Here is a 20,137-nt window from a genome sequence, read left to right as displayed (position 1 = left end):
CGGTATGAATGCCTTTGTGCCTTTCAAAAAGTGTAAATAATTCTTTTGTCGTTTTTGAATTATTAATAGATGGCAGCACGTATGGTACCTTTGGCATTCCTTTAGACAGGCCATAATCTTTATACTAGTCGGCCATGGTTAAAATAAGATCGATTTTAGCAAATGACATACCCTCTAAGAAACGAGAGGCTGGGTGGATGGGGGTTGTAGCTGCTAAGATAAAACTGATTTTAGCGTGTACTAACCCCGCCCACCCCCCTCTATTGTTTGTTGAAAACTGCCATGGTGGAGAATTACCAAAAAATTCAATATTTAGTTATACCATTTTGTGTAACATAAACTACTATTTATTACATTTTCACTTGTCAAATCACCTTATTCTAAATCAATTCATGCAATTATTATGCTACTTTCTCTGCATTCAACCAAACTTCACCATCGACGGCCAAAACAATGCTGCTCGATTTATAAACTAGAGGCTCCTTGGTCTTCTTATTGACAGTAAATCTATAGTCCTTAATCAGAGATACCAAACCCACCTTTGCTTGAAGGAGACCAAATCGCATCCCTGAAAAAATGTATTAAGACTCCGTCACCCTATCACCAATATTGATACACACCAATGCAATTCCTGGGTCCTTCTCCGAAAGGAATATGCGCGTAATTGTGTCTAGATTTCCTATTTTCATCACTAAACCTGTCAGGCTCAAATTTATCAGGATCAGGATATATGTCCTTGTCGTGATGAATCCCAAGCACCGATATTAACACAGATGTACCCTTTTTGATAACAACATCTTCGTTAGGAATTTTGTAGTCTTTAACACACAGGCGATTAAGAGCAGATGCTGGCGGATGCAGCCTCAAACTTTCTACAAAGAGTCTTCTGTAATTCAGAAGAGTAACATTTTAACTTACCATCAAGAACTTGCGACAAATATTTTATATCTTGAACCGAATCATACGTGATGGCGTTGTCATGCCTGGCAAGCCCTTGACGAATTTCTTTTCTTAGACGGTCTTGTATCTCCTGGTTCTTCGACAACTCATACAGAGCGAACGTCATCAAAGTTGAAGATGTTTCAAACCCTGCTGCAAAGAAAACAAGAGCTTGGGAAGCCACTTCATCCATGGTCAGAGGTTTTCCATCGTGATCCCCAGAAATCGAAGGTGCGTTGTTTTTCAAATTGATCAATAACTGCATAAAGTCGTTTCTGGTGTAGTTATTCTTTTCTCTGTACTTTACCGTATCGTCAACCATGTTTATGACAAAGTCAGCGATGTCTTTTCGAGCTATAGATACATTCAACAATTTTGAAAATTTCGGAAACGTTGTGACAAACACTCGCTTAAAGCTAGACCACTTCGAGGACTGAAACATTTTCCTTCCAAAAACACGGAAAGAAGAATCTTCGTCTTCTAACGCTTTGAACTCCAAACCGAAAGCACAAGAACCGATGATGTTGGTGGTAAAGCAAGCTAAGATCTCCTTAATGTCAATAGGTTCGTTCTTAAGGCATTCTTTGTCTAGTCTTTTTTGGAGATCGTTTTGGCATTCCTCCATCACGCTAAACATCATCTTCATCTTTCCAGAAGTGAACGTTGGTGACAGTTTGGATCTCAAATTCCTCCATTTGTCGCCTTTGAGATTCAACAAGTGCGCTTGCAGGGGCTGCTTCTCATTCACAAAAATGTCTCTATCGACGAAATGTTGGAAATCTTTTGTGACGACGTTCCTCACTAGCTCTAAATCGGTGGGGAAAAACTGTGGTTTAGTGAAAATGTAAATACCTCCGTATTTCCAGCCTTTGTGTTTCATTTCATTGTAGATTCTCTTGAACGTGACACCTGAGTGTTCTTTGCCTCGTATTGCATTGGATAGGTTGCCAAATGGTATTTCTGGTTCTAGATATGGAATACCACATCTTTTCCAATATTGGAATGACCATTTGAAGTAGCATATTAGGATAACGAGAAATGTTACCGCTAACGTTACTAAGTCGCTGGTTAAACTGGTAGTAATGAACATTTTGAGCTTGTAGAGACTGCACTAAACTGTAGTGAGCTGATTAGATATAAAACGGTTTTATAATGGCAGAATCAATTGCAATCTCATGATGAAAACACTCTTATCAAATGACATTGTTAAAACATGAGTGTCAAAACGACAAGTGTAAATATAAGCTTTCCAATAAAGTGTTTCATGTATGGTGTTTATTTATATGTTTATCTTGACTCAGCAAAACTTATTATTTGTACTGTTTACTTAATCTATGTAATGTAGGATTACGCATTAGGACAATGATTTCAAAATTTGTCAGTTATATCATTTGATAAGATTAATTTTAGCATGAAACTACAATTGAGATCTTGCTTAGCAAATCATTCGACACATACCAGGGTATTTAGGCATGAAGGAATACGCCGAGCATGCAAGACGATATTTTTAACACGAGTTCTAGAGGTAACGAAAGTGAGGAATACAAATTGAGGAATACAAATATAAGAGGAAAAGTATTAGGGATGGAATGATAGAAAAGAAATTAGAGAGCAAACAACTTTGATTGTAGGGTTATATGAGGTCATATGATAAGAATACCAAATGAAAGAATAGAAAGATGACGTCATCAAGTTGTTGGTGGGGATGATTAGCCAAATTTTGGCTAGCATTTAACTATCTACATGATATTTCTCACATACGTAATAAATTTGACAACAATCGGTCCAGCAGTTTCGCAGATTACGTATCTAATAAAAATGGATACAGACAGACAGACAGACGGGAGACTACATTTTTTGTACTGTAGGGGTCATGAGATGTCGAGAAAACATAAAAGTGGCAATTCGTCCGATGGACTCAATTACTCTACTTCCTTAGCTCACGCTCGGGAAGTAAAAAAGGCATGGTACTGCAATTTTTACAAAAAGCAAAACTAAGATTATTCGTTGTCAAACACATACAACTTCAGTGCACCCGTAGTTTTCAATTTCTTTGAGAATAAGTAAAAAAATCTTCCCACAATATTTTTTTATGGGGCAATCAAAATTAAAGTAAAAAAGTACAGAACTTTCCTCGCACCTAAATTACGATGAAACATATTCAGCATTTTTGTGATAACGTTATCAACATTTTTTTCAGTGTTGTAGCATGCTACTTTTAATTGCCGGTGTGTGGGGCGTATTGTAGAGACCACGCAAATGACAACAATCGGCCCAGTACTTTCGCAGATTATGTCTAATAATAATCGGGACAAGAGACGGAAATGGGAGACCTATTTCTTCGTACTCTTGGGATCATGAAAAGTCGAGAAAACGTAAAAGTAGAGAGTTGGCCGACCGACTCGATTACAATACTTGCTTGGGAAGTAAAAATTTAACAATAAATTAAATAGTCTCTGATGATATTTACACAAATTTTTAGAAGACCCATACAGTTTTGACCTAACGCAACATAAATTTCTTGTAAGTTAATTCAAAATATTTGTAGAGTATTTAACTCAAAACTGTAAAGCTACATTTTTTCTGTTTTTATCTAAGTAAACGTTTTTTGAGAGACTGCGATTACATTTTCAAAGTTCATTCACTTTGCACATTATTAAAAGAACAAACACTAGGCGGCAGGTCTCAGAACATTGGAATCTGCTGAAATCCCAACCCAAAAATTGTACTTTATTTAATCTGAATGAAAAAAATAAAACAACGAAATGTGAAAAATGACCTTTATTTCTTACTTTAAGAATAGATGTTACTACACCAATAAATAATACACAAAATACAATCTATATTTTTTGAGCATTCAACCAAACGTCCCCTTGCACTGTAAGTACAATACTGGGTGGACTATAGAACAAAGGTTCCTGTGTTTTTTTGTTCACCGTAAATTTATAGTTCTGCAACAAAGAAACCAAGCCAACTTTAGCTTGTAACAATCCAAATCTCATCCCTGCAAGCATCATCATTAGTAATTTTAACAAATCTAAGACTTTTTCTTACCAATACAATTGCGAGGACCTTCTCCGAAAGGTATGTGGGCATAATTGTGTCTTGTTTTCCTATTTTCATCACTAAACCGATCCGGATCAAACTTCTTAGGTTCAGGATAAACTTCTTCATCGTGGTGAATCCCAAGAACCGATATTGTAACATTGGTACCTGCCTCAATCACCACATCATGGTCTGGAACGTTGTAGTCTTTGACGCATTTTCTATTCAAGAGGGCTGCTGGTGGATGAAGTCTTAATGTTTCTACAAAAATGTATGATAATAATAATTTGTAATCAACAATTTAGTAATTTACTCACCATCAATAACCTGATTTAGATAACCTATATCTTGGATCGAGTCATACGTAATCTGATTGTCGTACTTCTTTAAGGCGGAGTTAATCTCATTTCTGACCCTTTCTTGAATATCTTCATTCTTTGCAAGTTCGTATAAAGCGAAAGTCATTAAAGTAGATGAAGTTTCAAACCCAGCCCCAAAGAAAACAACACATTGGGATGCAACTTCGTCCATGGTTAGAGGCTTCCCATCGTGGTCACCAGGATTCGTGGGCTTGTTGTTCTTGAGGTTAATCATCAACTGCATGAAGTCGTTCCTAGTTACTTTATTCTTCTCTCTATAATCTATCGTCTTTTCCACCATGTTCATCACAAAACCTGCAATCTCCGGTCGTGACATAGATAAATCTAAAACCTTAGCCACTTTAGGAAATGTTGTAGAGAAGGTCCTCTTCCAACGCAGCCACCGCGAAGACGTAAACATTTTTCTCCCTATTTTTCTAAACTCAGAATTTTCATCTTCCAGGGCTTTAAATTCCAAACCGAAGGCACAAGATCCGATGATGTTCGTGGTGAAACAGGCCAGAATTTCTTTAATGTTGATGGGTTCTCTCTTCTCGCACTCTTTATCCATTCGTTTGTACAAATCTCTTTGACATTCGGCCATTACATTGAACATCATCTTCATCTTACCAGAAGTGAACGTCGGTGTTAGTTTAGCTCTCAGATTCCTCCATTTCGTGCCACTTAGGTTAAGTAGGTGAGCCTGAAGGGGATCTTTTTCGTTGTAAAACACATCGCGGTCGACGAAGTGGTGAAAATCTTTCGTCATTATATTCCTGATGATGTCTAGGTCGGTAGGGAAGAAACTGGGTTTGGTGAAGATATAAATACCTCCGTACTTCCATCCTTTGTGCTTCATGTCGCTGTAGATTTTTGCTAAAGACACACCGATGTGTTCTTTACCCCGGAGGGTCTTCTTGTGGTTCCCATATGGTATTTGGGGTTGGAAATATGGTACGTTGCGTCTGGCCCAATATTGGTATGTCCATTTACAATAAACAATTACGATAGTTACGAGGGCTACCGCTACCGCGATTAAATCTCCGGTTAAGGAACTAGCGACTAACATCTTCGCTGTGTGGGTGTCTAGACTAACTGAATTAAACCATCAAGGAGAAAATATTTTATAGTGATGTGATGCAGCCTCATTGTACAATTAAATAAACAAACAACTGGACAATTGTGTTGTTAAAGATGATAAAGAAGTTTTGTGTTTTGTAGACAGTAAGATTTAATCTGTCATTCACCGAGATAAGGAATGACTTTGTGAATGTTACAAGTAAGGTAAGTACATAACGTGTATGATTCATGGCGAATCATCACATTGTAAAAACGATAACAGCGGTTATTTTTATTTTTTAACGCTTCATGTAATCATGATTCGTTCAGTTTTCAAGTGTTCTTTTTATCTAAATCTTGGTCAGGGGATTGATGTATAAAGTTAGTATTGTTTGAACTGACACACACAGGCAAATAAACATGCTCATAAATTTTGTGTGTGTGTTCTCTAATATTATCCGATATTATATTTTATATTTTAATTTTTATTATAAGAAATACTTTTACACATTTCAGTCATATTCGAATCTTGAAAGGTAAGTTTTAATAAACTTTTTTATTATATTACATATATTCCCAGCCCAGGAACGAATTGAAGAAAGGGATGTCAAATTTATCAACTAGTTATCAACGAGTTGATGACCAAAAAAAGTGGGTTTCTGCTTAAAAATGATGTTTTCAGGTAATATAATCCACATTTAAACAAAAAATCTTGTTTGAACGTTTGAGGATCGCTTGTGAGTTGAAAAAAGTGTACACCATTCAACTCACATAGAAACAATAAGACTGAAGAATATTAGTAATTCTTAAAGTGTTACCCAAATTGTTTAATTTTTTTTTTAAATTTGCAGGCGATAATAGTGAAACCCCAGGCTTTTTTAAATAATAATCATTCATTCTACCAAGGTTAGTTCATTTTAAATTTAATTTATTCAGTACTGATAGGTGACTGATTGTGACTCATAAAGTGGAGGTTAATGTTTACTGTTGCAGGCAAAACTAAACTTAAACAAGTCGTAAAATAAAAAATATTTCTGCTACGATTGTCAGTGAGAACAATTTTCACTAGTCAAAAAATTTTCCGAAAGAATATATTCCAGATTTGAGATCGAAAAAATCTATGACATATTTGCCCATTGTTGTTTCCCCAAGTTAAATACTTTGAAGACTCCCACAAATTGTTAATTTTTGCTGAAAATATATTGGTACTTGTATTTTGAATTTTGCTGAAAGCAACAGAATGGTAGCGTGCGTTATCCACAACAATAACACTAATTAGTTGTAAGATTTTTGTAGAACATTTTCAATAAACCATTTACAAAAACTTCGTTTATAACTTCGGGGGTATTGAGCAATTCAAATAAAATTCCAGGAACTCTACAATTTTGAGAACTATCATGAAGTACAACGAGTCTCTTTCTTTCTGAAAATGCACTTATGTAGTGCGGGTTTTAGTCCATTTTGACCGTAGTTGACCCCTAGGGTAGAGGAAATGATGTGAGGATTCTAGAATAGGTCAACTGAGATCAAAATGGGCTAGAATCCTCACCACATAATTACTAATAATTACTAATGTTTCACAGGTTATGTTGTCATCTTCTTAGATAAAACAGAAAATATATGTGAGTTGTAAAAGAAGTTAAGTTCGTATATCTTATGCTGGATTCTACTTTAGATCTTTTCAAAGATACAATAAGAAGGGTATGTGACTCCCTAAGCAATCTTAACTTTTCACTTGCTACTTTTCTCTAAAGCATTCCACAACAAAACAAAAATGATCCCAGTAGTTTTAAAATTTCGCCAAAAAAAGGGCATTTTCTCGATTCTTACTGCTCGTAAAATAAAAATAAGCACATATTCGTGATCCCGAGACAATTTTTGAAAATTGTTCGCACTGACAATAGTGGCAAATAGTATATTATTAACTAAGGTTGTGAAGACAGACATTCTAGACCGAGCGCAAATTAGAACCTGAGACGCGCAGCGTCGAGGGCTCTAAAGCGCGAGGTCTAGAATTGGCTTCACAAACGTGGTTAATATACTATTTTTTCCACTAGTAGCCCATTTCCCGTTTTTAATAAATTTTTGTGTGAAAAATGTTGTAAAGTGAACCATCATGTACCCCTCCTCATTCCGTCGTACTTACGCGACCGCGACAAATTTGGCTGAAAAAGGTATGGACCTTTTATCGTTAAAGCGACACGGGGAATGGAAATCCTCCAGCATAGCAGAAGGATACAACGACGGCTCGATCTTCAATAAAAAAAAAATCGCCGAAATCGTCCAAAGCTCATCTACGGCAAATCAAGTCAAACCAAATCGGAACCATGATTCAGTTTCAGTCCCGTAAACTTCATTTTCACTCCCATCAACTTCATCAACTTTGTTTCACCAATTTATCCTCAATTTATAATCAATTCAGGGTTTGGAAATCATTCCAGGGCATAATTTAAAAGCAAATTTTCCAAAATGATCGTTTTCAGGTTATGTCTCAGTTTTTCTGACAGTTGTGGACAGTTGTCACATTAGGTGGCCAACTTCACGTTTACATTATTGACCAAGGTTCACAATTTTCCAAATTACAGACCTCTAGACAAGTCGACAATTAGCCATTGTAATGCTACTAGTGGAAAAATATTTTTTTATTTTACGACTTGTGATTCGGACCACTTTGAAAAGTTTTAAAATTTTATCAAAAAGGAAGGATTTTCTGATATTACTGCCCCAAGAACAAAAGTATGCACAGATTCGTGATCCTGAGAAATTTTCGGATAAAATAGGTATCTCCGGACTGATGTAGAAGAATATAGACGAATCTAGAAGGATATAGAAGGATTTAGAAGGACAGAGAAAGATGTAGAAGGATATAGACGGATATAGAAGGATACAGACGTATATAAACGAATACAGAAGGATGTGGAAAAATATTGACCTAAACACAAGAAAATAGGAAGATGTGGACGGATATGGAAAGATATGGAAAAGCTATGGACGAGCAGTGAAGTACCTGGGGGATATGGACGGAAATAGAAGGACATAGATGGATAATTACAGATATAGACGGATATAGACAGATGTAGATGGATACCGACGAATATAAAATGACACAGAAAGATATAGAAGCACAAATTTTTCATTTTGGAAACATTTCCCATAAGATAGGTCTCTCCGGACTGATGTAAAATGTTATAGTATGATATAGAAGGGTACAGATGGATATTGAAGAAATATAAAAGGATACAGAAGTACATAAACAGACATAGGTGTGTTTAGAAGGATATAGATGTACATAAACGTATATAGAAGGATGTGGAAGAATATAGACCTAAATCCGGGTAGTGAAGTATTTGAAAGGATATAGTCCGAAATAGAACAATATAAAGCGATATAGACAGATATATGCGGATATAGACAGGTATACTTAGTTGGATATAGACGGATATAAAAGGATACAGAAAGATATAGAAGCACAGATTTTTGATCTTGGGAAAATTTCTTTCCGAATCTATTTGAGTATTTCTGAAAATTTATCAAAAAGGGGGTTTTTCTCCGTTATTACTGCCCATAAAGTCAAAATAGGCACAGATTCGTAATCCTGAACAAATTTACCATATGATAAATTTCTCCGGACCGATATAGACGGATATAAAAGAATGTGGAAGGATATAGACCGAAACAGAAGGATATAGAAAGATATAGACAAACAGAGACGTATATACTTAGAATGATGTAAGCGGGATATAGAAGAATATAGAAAGATATAGACGGATATAGAAAAATAGATAAAAGGTATGGACTTAGAAATTTGGGAGAATATACACAGAAATAGAAAGATTTAGAAGGATATATACAGCTGTACGTTGATACAGACGGATGTGGCAATATATAGATGAATATAGAAGGGTATAGACGAATTTGGAAGATAGAAGTTACACACGGATATTAATGGATATAGACGGATACAGATGGATATGTTATAGAAGGTTATTAGAAGAAATATAGTAGGATACAGAGGGATATACAGAGGATATAGAAGGATCTAGACCGATATAGAATTGTACAGACAGTTTAAACTGATATACAAAGGTACAGAGAGATTTAAAAGAAGATAGCATGATCCCGACGGATATTAATAGGTATAGAAGGATTTGGAAGGATCTAGTAGAACAGATTTTTGATCCTGAGAAAATTTCCTATAATATAGACGTCTTTCCCGGCAGATTTAAGAAGTCATTAGGAAGATATTCGTGATCTTGACTCAGTTATTTTTCTTGATATTGTTACGTTGAACGGGTATTTAAAAATCGGTGTGGGTAAAACTCAACAATTTGTTTTTTAGTAACTCAAATTTACACGACTAATTACACACAGCGATTATGTACAAAATAACTCCGGCGCAATTTGCCTGGATTCTCAACATTGACTGGACTCCGCTATTTAAACCCACACTTCTTTTCTAGATGTTCCGTGGTCGAGGTTTTCCTAGAGTACCCACCACGACTTCCGCTTCCAGGCTTTCCTTTAGCGAACGCCGCACATACTAAAAAACCCATAGGCGTGGTACCGGGGCAGCGTATGGGTTTATTTCGTAACAATATAGAGATAGAGATTCAGTTTTAGCATAGTTCGGTTTTCTCCAAAATTTTTTTGTTCTTGTTCCTAGTCCTAACGATTCCTCTTACGAAATTGGACTTTTCAAAACTTTGACAGGGCCTAAACCTAGAAAACGCCTTTTTATTTGTCCTTATCAATGAAGATTAAGTCGAGTTCTCGTATTGTCTTTGCTTAAATTATAAGTATTATTTCTAACGGCTACACTTGTGAAGAGAAGCGTAAACAGTAAAAAACATAAAACAACTTTGCTTTTAAATATATATTCTATTCCTTTTTCGAAAAATCTCTAGTCTTTTTAGAGTATCTAGAAATTTATAATTCATATACAGACATATGAAACAGTGACCAAATATAGATCGATTTTCATTTAAATTTTGATAAGGAAATAAAAATGAGTCCTGAAATTCTGATAAATGATCTACTCTTTTTACAATCTTCAAATCTGTAGAGCCGTCGATTTTTTGAAATTTTAATTACACTCATCTTCAAAGTATTAACGAAATTCAAAAATTATTTTCATTCATTGAAAAATTCTTCTAAGGTTATCTAAACCAACTTCTCCCATCTCCGAAATAGTGGCCAACAAATCAAACTTCTTGGAAAAACTGTAAAATTTGACTTTGCGTCAGTTTATGCATTTTAACTGCAATCATTAAAAATATAGATTATACCAAACAGCGTAAGACAGTAAGAAAAAAGTGCTTCGTAATATGAAGTTCTTTCAGCTGAGCCATGTGGCCCACCTTATAGCGTTCTTCTTATAATGGTGTAAAATGTTATTATGCAAGTTGAGAGTAAAGAACAAGACGAATTCATAAACCACAAGCACAGAACAATGTTATTTTAAAAAAATTAGAAACCATTTACTATGAAAAAATTTGACCTGAAGGCATCAAATTGATGATGGGGATCATTTCACAAAATTTTATTAGCGTTTTACCATCTATAGGATATTCCACACATATCTATAAAATTTGACAGCAGTCGGTCTGATAGTTTCGAAGACTCATTCTTTAATAAAACAGACAGGCAGTCGGAACTAGGAGACTTATTTTTTCATACTCTAGGGGTCATGAAATGACTAGAAAGTATGAAAGTAACCATTCACCGGATGAACACAATACAATACTTCCTTTTACGTCATTTCTGGCCGTGCTGGTCAACAATAGCACTAGTCGGCCTAACCTACGGTTAGACCCATACTTCGAATAGAAAATAATAGGTTTAACTTCTACTCGAACGTATATATTTATTAATAATAATAATGATACTTTTAACATAAACATTTTATAACTAAATGGGTATTTGAAGTTTCTCTGCATTCAACCAAATTTCCCCCTGTGGTGCCACAACGAAAGAATTCACTTTCATCTTTAAAGGGTCTTCGGTTTTCTGGTTAACAGTAAATTTATACTCTTTCAGCAAAGAAATGAATCCAATTTTTGCTTCCATAACCCCAAACCGCATCCCTATACATCTTCTAGGGCCTCCACCAAACGCAAGATGGGCATATTGATGTCTACTCTTCTTATTTTCTTCAGAAAACCGTTCAGGATCAAACTTCTGAGGGTCCGGATAATATTCTTCATCGTAATGGATACCAAGAGCAGAAATGACCACTGTTGTACCTTTCTCAATAATAATATTTTCATCTGGAATTTTGTAGTCTTTAATGCACCGTCGAGTTATGGAGAAAAGCGTTGGATATTTTCTCAGTGTTTCTGGAAACGGCTAATCAAGGTTTTGCTATTTATTAATGAGAAATAACTCACCGTCTAGGACTTGGTCCATGTATTTCAGTTCTTGTAGCGAACTGTAGGAAATTTTTCCATCATGTCTTTTCATAACCGTTTGAATTTCGTCTCTAAGTTTGTCCTGAACATCCTGATGACGAGCAAGTTCGTAAAACGCATAAGCCATAGTATTGGATGAGGTTTCAAAACCTGCCAAAAAGAAGACAAAACACTGGGCTGCTATTTCTTCAACGGTTAAGTTGTCTGTTTCATCGCACTTGCGTTTGTTCTTTATTTCGGTCAGTAGTTGTATAAAGTCGTTACGAAAATACGAATTTTTTTCTCTGTAGCTGACATTCTCCTTAACAACATTGAGAAAAAATTCTGTTGCATCGTTAGGACTTAAAATAAGTCTCAACTTACGCGAAAAATCAGGAAAAGTTGTTGCGAAAGTCATCTTAATAGCATTTGTCTCAGCGAAAACTTTCCTCCCGTACACTCTAAACGGGGAATTGGAATCTTTGAAAGATTTAATATCTAAACCAAAAGCGCAGCTACCTATAATATCGGTCGTATAGCAAGCCAGAACCTCTCTGATGTCTATTGGTTCGTTTTTCTCGAATTCTACACGAAGTCTTTCTTCCAGATTTTTTGCACATTCCACCATACTTGGAAACATGAGCTTCATTTTCCCAGAAGTGAAAGTGGGGCTAATTTTGTGTCTCAAATTTCGCCATTTTGAGCCACCGAGAGCAAAAAGGTGGGCACTAAGGGGGTCATCTTTCTCGTTATAGTAAAACCCACGATCTATGAAGTGATCAAAATCTTTCGTTAGTATGTTTTTGACGTACTCTAAATCAAGGACAACATAAACAGGAGACGTAAATTGGTATATCCCTCCGTGCTTCCATTTCCGCTTTTTCATTTCATTGTAGATCGTGTGAATCGTTTCGCCAACATTTTCTTTGAGGTTGAAAGGATTCTTCAGGTTACCAAATGGTATGCTTGGTGTCAAAAAAGGTACGTTTTTTCGTCTCCAGTACTGGTGTCTCCATTTGTAGTATACCAAGATGAGGGTTAAAGACAACACCCCGAATGTTACAATTAACATTTTATAAGAACTGCTTCTTTGTCTAAAAACACGATAAATACGGAATGACAAAAAATATTATCAACTGAGTCAAAAACACAAAAAAAAGTTGACACTAAAGGCGGATTATCAGCTCTGCTATCGTTGTTTAACCGTTCAAATTATATTGTTTTTATGATTCGTTGCTACAATAAAAAGTAAGTCATTAAAAATAATTTATTGGCATAATGTTAGAATAAAAGGAAAAATAAATCAAACTTGCTCACAAATGACTAATTATACCGCAGATAATAGTTCTTTTAAACAAAATGTAAAAAGACTTCAAACGACGCTTACTCCGAGAGCGGGGAGTCAAAGAGGTAATGGTGATGACTCATAACGCTCGTGATACGAAAGTTGCAAAAAGAGACACTATGGAACAAAGTAAAATAATTTGTTTGTAGAATCTCGACCACCATCCTTTGGGTCATATGTATGTTGAGCGAGAATTAACTGAACAATGCAAATTAATATTGCTGCAGATTGTAAAAGATGGGAAATAACGAGAGAAGAAGACTACCAGAAGAATTATATTTGGGACAGGTGGTGAAAGTCTAGTCACCATTCAACGTTAAGGGTCAGTGCGAAAGAATAGTAGTTCTAGAAACAAATGGTAGTCCTGAGAAGGACCGATTTTTGGTAATGCGTTTTGATTGAGAACGGGTGAACGCGGAGACTAAGCTAATGGGCCGTTTCTACTGACCCAATAGTTAGGAAAATGGTATCTTAACCAGTTGTGTCCTAACAAAATGTGCGGTCATTAAAATCACCCTTGAAACACACTTCTTGACGAGCGCCTGGATTTTCATTGGACCAAATGTGAGTGTTGTGGCTGTTGAAAATAGCATTGCGAGTAAATCCTGCTTGATCTGTAAACAGAATGGAATTTAAAAAGTTAGAGCGTTCATGACATTGCTGTAACAACCATTTGCAGTAAATTACAAGACTTGGAAAATCACCGGGCTTGCACTTTTTGAACGGGGTATGGATATAGGTTTTATTTTTTTTAATGTACTAGAAACTATGAAACTTCAACTTCAGGTGCAAGTCGGCGAGTGCTGATGTCGGGCTCGTCTTTGACGCGTTCCAAAATTTGTTCTTCAGCTTGCAATATTCTTTCTATCCTATCACGTCATAAAGATTTTTTTCATTATTTTTAGGACTCCCGAAACCCCCGCACATAACCTACTGAAGAGTTAATCAGCCATTTTCCAAGTAGCTAGTACTCGTATAGGGGAGGAAAAATTAAAAGAAGCTGGCTAAATCCACAAACAGCTTGTCTCTGTAGTAAATTGTTCTTGGAAGATATTAATAAGTTCCTAACAGATTTTAACGATTGGAAAAATGTTTCTAGTTCTTTAGTTAAATATACTTACATGAAAGAAATATCAAATATGTCAAAGCTTTCAGACTGGATGGAATTAACTAAAAGAAAAAATTGAACACCACTATAGATCCTGAACTTGAAAATACTACAAATGTTGAAAAATTTTATTGGCATAAATATAATAATGCAAAACGTTGGTAGAATTACATCTTCCGTATAGATGGTCTTCACATAAAGTCTATAGGTACCCGAAATAATGGTGAATTTTCCGTAATTAAAGCACACATTAATAGAATGAAGAATCCAGAAGCAACAATTGTTTATTGTCGTGGTAAAGATGTTCATAATTAATTCATTTTTCTTTTTGTACAACGAACAAGAGACATTGTAATAAAAGGAAATATATGGAACATCGCTTCAATTTTCCTGGTGTGAAAGCAGAAGTCGAAGTTTGGTCTTAAGAATATTTGCACTTGGGGCCTCCAGTAGCGACCAAGTGGACACTAATAGGGTCGTCTTTTTCGTTATAGTACACTTCACCATCCACGAAATACTTGAAATCTGTTGTTATCGTGTTTTAGACAAAGTACAAATTTACAATTTTTCCTCATTCCATTTTCTTTTCTTCATTTCTTTGTAAACTTTTTTCATCGTTATGCCGGTCTTCCTTACATCTGAATGACTTCGGGAGCTTTTGAAGATTTTTATTCTTATGACTTAATCAAAGATTGTACAATAATATGTGTATCTGAAGTATTATTTAGATATATATTTCAAACATACAATATTGGTTTAAATTTACCACATATATGTGAACAAAGACATGACAGTTAAACATATTTGTACGATACTTAAACATACTGCGAACGCCATGAAAGCAAGAACTAACTGGAAATTAAAAAATTGTTAATGACAATGTACATAGCGTGGGATTATTTAAATTTTACATACTTTTTCACAAGATACTGGTACATATACTTTGAAAATAAACAACGCTATAATGAAAATGACTAAGTAAGTAACAAGTAAAAGAGTCATTTTACAATTTCTTTTTTCACAAAACGACCACTACACTAGCAGCAACACGTGACACCAAAACTTACGTTCGTTAGACTTAACACAGGACAGGTTATTTTTTCTGAAAATGTTCCAAAAATGTGAAAAATGATCGATCCACATACTAACCATATAATTCTTACAAACATTTTCTAAAAAATTCTTAAAACCATTCCCAAAGACCTAGATAAATCATTTAAAAGTGACCACGAGGTAGGAGCATTTACAGCGCTTAACAAACTTTTGTCGCTTAACGTTTTATTCGACCTTGTACCCCTTTATTTTGGAAATTTATTCACATAGTAAATTTGACTAGCTATCATTTTGTTTATTTTTAGTTTGTTTTTTGACTATGTTGTTGTTACTTACTTTGCACTGGTCTTAGCATATTGCTTTTAGAATATTATAGGCAAAGATTCTCTGGATCATAGTCAACAACAGCAATTGGTTGTTGATTTTCACTTAAAGAAAAACATATACATGTACAACTCTGTGGCGTCAGCATAATGATATTGTTCAGATTATAAGAAAAGAGCAGGGAAGGTAGATGTGTAGACTATACACAATATAAAGCCCCAAAGGGATTCCTGGGTATCTGACTGTGTAACTCGTGGTTTTTCCTGAAACTATAAAACTTCGGTTCCAGCGAATAAAATACTTGGAACCATAACGAGCAAGACTTGAAAAATTCCTTGCTATTTAGTAAATACTAACAATTTGGCTGTTGTTTTTTTTCTAATTTTGCTTATCTTTAAACATTATGACCCGGTTTACAGAAGCTCAATTAAATATACGTCTCCAATAATAGGATATCCATGTTTTTGGAAAGAAAAATAAAAATTATATAACATTTTGCAAGCGACTTTGAAACCGCAAAACTGAATGATCTGAAATCTTGCATCGTGATTAAAAAGCGTTAATCAAAATTTTTTCGTTAAATATTAGGATCAAAAACCAGCTTGAATCATATAAAGTGTTACCAACTGCCAAAAGTGTGAATTAACTGAACAGTGAAACTGATACACGTGGTATCAAAAGAAGTGAATTAGTACTGATGTAAATTTGAAGAGTAGAGAAATATTGGGAAGAAAGAGGTTATACAAAAGATATGGAGAACTTGCTTGTAAATGGCAAATTGTGTCACAAAAAATGCGTTCTTTTGAGAAGATGTAATATTAATTAAAACTAACAAAGTGAATTGGATTCGAACAGTTGAAAACTAACGAGATGAGAAGCGGACCAAAAGAATTCTATTCCAGAAAAGATCTTTTTGGAAAGCTTACCTAAAAATTTCCGGACTGAATTGAAAGACAAATGTTAAATAAGGAGATTTCTACAAGATTTTGTCATGAGAAACGACTGCCGTCCCGATTTTTATTAGACAGATAATCTCCAAAAGTACTGGGCCGATTCCAGATTTTTGGAAAAGAAAACATAAAACAACATTTTACAATTTAATTTTGATTCTTACAGCTGTTTTAAAGTTATGATAAGCATAATAAATTTTTAATCAAAATATATTTACTTATCCCCTCCAAAAAATTGATAACGTCAGTTCAAAATTTTGCCGAATAAATTCCACCCGAAATGTGCAAAATATATATGATCAGTTTAATACTTGTAATTTATTATTGTGTTCATATTTTTTAGATGTGCTTATAGAGGGTGACTCAAAAAAAATGAATGCGTGAATTTATTTTACTGAATAACACAAAAATTGCAAAACTGAATACTTTGAAATCTTCCAGACGTTTTAAGGTTATTGTAAGCGTGGTAAATTGTTAATCAAAATATATATGTTTATTCCCAACAAAAGCTTGATGACGTCATCTCAAAATTTTTGAGAATAAATTCTATCCAAAGTGTGCAAAATATGTTGAGTTTTTAATTGTGGTTTATAACTGCATTCATATTCATATTCATCTATTGTTATTTTTAGTATTATACTGCACCAATCCAAGTTGATATACGTGACTTTGCAAAAATGTTGATGACGTCATCACAAAATTGTGTAGAGAAAAAACTCAACTCGAAAATGTTACATATGTTTCATTGTTCTTTCGGTGCGAGGGAAGTTCTGTCGAAACAACTTTCGACCAATTTTTTACATTTTTAAGAGATATGTGGAAAGAAGATTTTACATAATATTAAATAAGAGTAATAATGGCAATGTTGATTTAATCAAAATCAACTCTACATTAAAATTATATGACATTATAATAGAGGGTGGGATCATATAAATGTGACAACCTGTGACACAGAAAAAAAGGGTCCAAAATCCCCAAAATGTGCGTGACATAACTTATGGAGAACACCTTATTTTGTTCGATGATTTACATAATACTTTTACATATGTACCTGATACAAAAAAATGTAATGTTACTATTACTCTTTCATGAATAGAAATAACATCGTGCATTTGCGTATTTCTTAGCACAATTTTAGGTCCACATAATAATTTATGTCCTCTTACTACCTGTTTTCACAGCTGCAATATTTTACCGCATTTCTTGAAAAATAAATTAACAAAAGGCTCGTAAAATCATAAATTCTTTGTCGGTTCGAGTAAAGAGGGTCCATTTTCCTCGCAAGTGCAACTGTGTAGTGGATCGGGTTTTGAGAGCTTTGTTTGATCGACATCTATCGGCGAGCAAAATTTGCCAAATTATCCTCTCAAATCGACAAGCCCTTGAAAGTAACTCTCGCGAATTCTCGCCAAGTCACTCTCTAGTGGACACGTACCTTAAGATCACATAAGATTCATTATAATGAGGAGTAGGCGATGTCAACGATGACATTTACAGTAAATTTTTTGACGAAATTGTTTTAAAAAGTTCACTAACGTAAATTTTCTATTCTTTAAACTTGTACTTATTACAATACCTTAACATAAAGAGAGTAGTGCCAAATGTCAATGGCAATATCTTTGACATATCCTAAATCTCGACTAGATTTTATGTTCACTTTTAAAAAGTCAATCCATTACAAGCAGGTATGCAACCAACTTAACATTAATTATCCTATGTTCAGAAAAGAAAAAAACCTCACGGTACCCATTACAGCAACTAAAATGGTTCTCAACCAATAAACATTTATATTTTTCCTCTGTGACAAACTAATAGACGTATTGAATATTTTTTTAATGAAGCTTAAGTCACGTTGAATTTTCACTTACGTCTTGATTAGAAAACTGAAACATGTAATTGTTGCACTACTTCGACCTTATTTGTTTAAAATTTACATAAAGCGATATTTGTTTAATTTATGTGCAAGAATGCAAATATAAAAATTAAATGGATTGTAGTGTGTATAGAGCGAGGAGGGTAGAATAAGAACGGAGGGATAATACGGTCGAAAAATGTGGCACCGACCGTCCGAAATCTAGACACCGTTTATGACGGTGTTTGGAATACGCGCTCAGCTAAACCACGCCCCCAGTTTCGAGAGAATCGCTAAACAGTGGCGGGCAAAGTTACTCAAGTTATACATTTATTACTTACTTATGAAAACTAAGTCTGTCTTTCACACATTGTTTACTACCATTCCACGACTTACAAAGTTTGCAGTTCACCATGTGGAATTTATTAAAAACAAAACGGCTCAAAGTATAAAGATACACAGCACGTGATGGAACAAAATAACTGAGATGTACGCCCATGGAGTACGATGGGCTTTTCTCGAGTTTGTAGCCAGCTCGCACATGCGCACAGTCGACAGACCGATCGTAAACGGTGTTTGCGGTAGTTGATTTTGGGCCAAAACCGTACCATTGAAAGCATACGACATGCTCCCTCCGTTCTTATTCTACCCTCCTCGGTATAGAGGCATTAATTTTTGTTTTAAAAATGTATTATCAACAAAAAATATACCGTGGGGTTATTTAATAATTCATACGTTTTTCTCTGGATTACTGGTACATACACTTTAAAAAAAAACACCATTATATCAGTAATGACAAAAAACCATTTAACGTAGTTATCTTACCTTTTAATTTTCTCAAAAGAATCAGGACCCCAGCGGCACCAAAACTCACGTCAGTTGAACTCAAAACGATAAAAATTATTGTCTGTCAAAAAATATGAAGAACAACCGAAATACTGACTATATCAGTTTTGTAAATATTGCTAAAATAATTTAGAACTACAAACCTCGATTAATTAATTTAAACGGAACAATGTAACAAATATGTAGGTTTACTGTGCTTAATAAATTCATGTCGTTCAAAATTTTGACCTTCGTCAATTCTTTTTTTGTTGGCGATATTATTGTTACTATCTTTGTACTACTCTTACCATAAATTTTATCCTCAACAAATTTTTTAATGTGAACAACTTTGTATAAAAGTTTTACATACGTCTTGTAGCTAACTATAGGGCTCGGATGATCCACAAAAAGTTTAATTGAAAATAAATCCTTATTTTTTATCATTGGCTACTCCTGCATGTACCTAAGTTAAGAGAAATCACATAAATTCAATGGATTATACAATTTATACTTACTCGTAGCGTTACTGACTAACACATTTCCTCCCTTTTCAAATTACCAGCATATTATCCGGATTTAGATACTCCAGAAATGGCATAGGCTACAGTGAAAAGTGACATTGCAAAAGAAAACACAACTTTTAAACTAAATGATGTATGGAAACTGACGGAAAACGAGTTCTCTTTAATTACAACGCCGGACTGTATTAAACTTTGTAATCATATGATAAATGCAGAGGAGAATTACTGGAAAAATGAAACGATTATTGACGTCAGAACCTATAATAATAAATAATAGAGTAATTAGTTTTGATGACACTTGTGATCCATGGAATGATTTTGATAATGAAATAAATATTTAAAGATATGTAATATGTTGTATATGTAGCTTT

General features: G+C 34.5%; 3 protein-coding genes and 1 long non-coding RNA gene across 7 annotated transcripts; 1 reads left to right on the top strand and 3 right to left on the bottom strand.

Moving 5' to 3' along the window:
* Nucleotides 1-324: 324 nt before the first annotated feature.
* LOC135142035 (cytochrome P450 6a8-like) lies at nucleotides 325-2,134 on the bottom strand. Its single transcript, XM_064073683.1, has 3 exons — nucleotides 919-2,134; nucleotides 621-872; nucleotides 325-568 (listed from the first exon to the last, which is right to left on the bottom strand). Exons 1-3 carry the CDS (start codon nucleotides 2,027-2,029, stop codon nucleotides 402-404), a joined length of 1,530 nt encoding a protein of 509 aa, XP_063929753.1. The 5' UTR covers nucleotides 2,030-2,134; the 3' UTR covers nucleotides 325-401.
* A 1,571-nt stretch (nucleotides 2,135-3,705) lies between these two features.
* Nucleotides 3,706-5,454, bottom strand: LOC135142351 (cytochrome P450 6a8-like). The gene is made up of 3 exons (XM_064074040.1): nucleotides 4,302-5,454; nucleotides 3,994-4,245; nucleotides 3,706-3,943 (listed from the first exon to the last, which is right to left on the bottom strand). The coding sequence occupies exons 1-3, from the start codon at nucleotides 5,410-5,412 to the stop codon at nucleotides 3,780-3,782; spliced, it is 1,527 nt and encodes a 508-aa protein (XP_063930110.1). The 5' UTR covers nucleotides 5,413-5,454; the 3' UTR covers nucleotides 3,706-3,779.
* Nucleotides 5,455-5,747: 293 nt separating this feature from the next.
* Nucleotides 5,748-6,694, top strand: LOC135142362 (uncharacterized). The gene is made up of 4 exons (XR_010282509.1): nucleotides 5,748-5,938; nucleotides 5,983-6,084; nucleotides 6,254-6,308; nucleotides 6,396-6,694. It is a non-coding gene; the product is annotated as an uncharacterized LOC135142362 (long non-coding RNA).
* A 4,551-nt stretch (nucleotides 6,695-11,245) lies between these two features.
* LOC135142254 (probable cytochrome P450 6a23) lies at nucleotides 11,246-19,931 on the bottom strand. 4 transcript variants are annotated; one of them, XM_064073935.1, is made up of 4 exons: nucleotides 19,761-19,931; nucleotides 19,616-19,708; nucleotides 11,789-12,882; nucleotides 11,246-11,737 (listed from the first exon to the last, which is right to left on the bottom strand). In XM_064073935.1, the coding sequence occupies exons 2-4, from the start codon at nucleotides 19,687-19,689 to the stop codon at nucleotides 11,310-11,312; spliced, it is 1,596 nt and encodes a 531-aa protein (XP_063930005.1). In that variant the 5' UTR covers nucleotides 19,690-19,708; nucleotides 19,761-19,931; the 3' UTR covers nucleotides 11,246-11,309. The 4 variants fall into 4 exon arrangements, with proteins under 4 accessions (XP_063930005.1, XP_063930008.1, XP_063930006.1 ...); XM_064073938.1 differs by lacking the exon at nucleotides 19,616-19,708; XM_064073936.1 differs by lacking the exons at nucleotides 19,616-19,708; nucleotides 19,761-19,931 and adding an exon at nucleotides 19,246-19,334.
* Nucleotides 19,932-20,137: the final 206 nt, after the last annotated feature.

The sequence above is a fragment of the Zophobas morio genome, unplaced genomic scaffold, assembly GCF_036711695.1.
Source record: "Zophobas morio isolate AGI-343-1 ecotype UQ-CSIRO unplaced genomic scaffold, CSIRO_AGI_Zmor_V1 ptg000046l, whole genome shotgun sequence".
Lineage (NCBI taxonomy): Eukaryota > Metazoa > Arthropoda > Insecta > Coleoptera > Tenebrionidae > Zophobas > Zophobas morio.
The sequence above is the reverse complement of the archived record's forward strand: the minus strand, read 5'-3'. Positions and strand labels throughout refer to the sequence as shown.

Coding starts and splice junctions, on each gene's coding strand:
- LOC135142254 (XM_064073934.1), bottom strand. CDS start 18,919: ATGGGCGTACATCTCAGTTATTTTGTTCCATCACGTGCTGTGTATCTT. Junction 12,883..18,761: donor GACAGACTTAGTTTTCATAA/GTAAGTAATAAA, acceptor TCGTGTTTTTAG/ACAAAGAAGCAGTTCTTATA. Junction 11,738..11,788: donor CATGGACCAAGTCCTAGACG/GTGAGTTATTTC, acceptor AGCCGTTTCCAG/AAACACTGAGAAAATATCCA.
- LOC135142035 (XM_064073683.1), bottom strand. CDS start 2,029: ATGTTCATTACTACCAGTTTAACCAGCGACTTAGTAACGTTAGCGGTA. Junction 873..918: donor TTTGTCGCAAGTTCTTGATG/GTAAGTTAAAAT, acceptor GACTCTTTGTAG/AAAGTTTGAGGCTGCATCCG. Junction 569..620: donor AGGACCCAGGAATTGCATTG/GTGTGTATCAAT, acceptor ACATTTTTTCAG/GGATGCGATTTGGTCTCCTT.
- LOC135142351 (XM_064074040.1), bottom strand. CDS start 5,412: ATGTTAGTCGCTAGTTCCTTAACCGGAGATTTAATCGCGGTAGCGGTA. Junction 4,246..4,301: donor TCTAAATCAGGTTATTGATG/GTGAGTAAATTA, acceptor ACATTTTTGTAG/AAACATTAAGACTTCATCCA. Junction 3,944..3,993: donor AGGTCCTCGCAATTGTATTG/GTAAGAAAAAGT, acceptor TGATGCTTGCAG/GGATGAGATTTGGATTGTTA.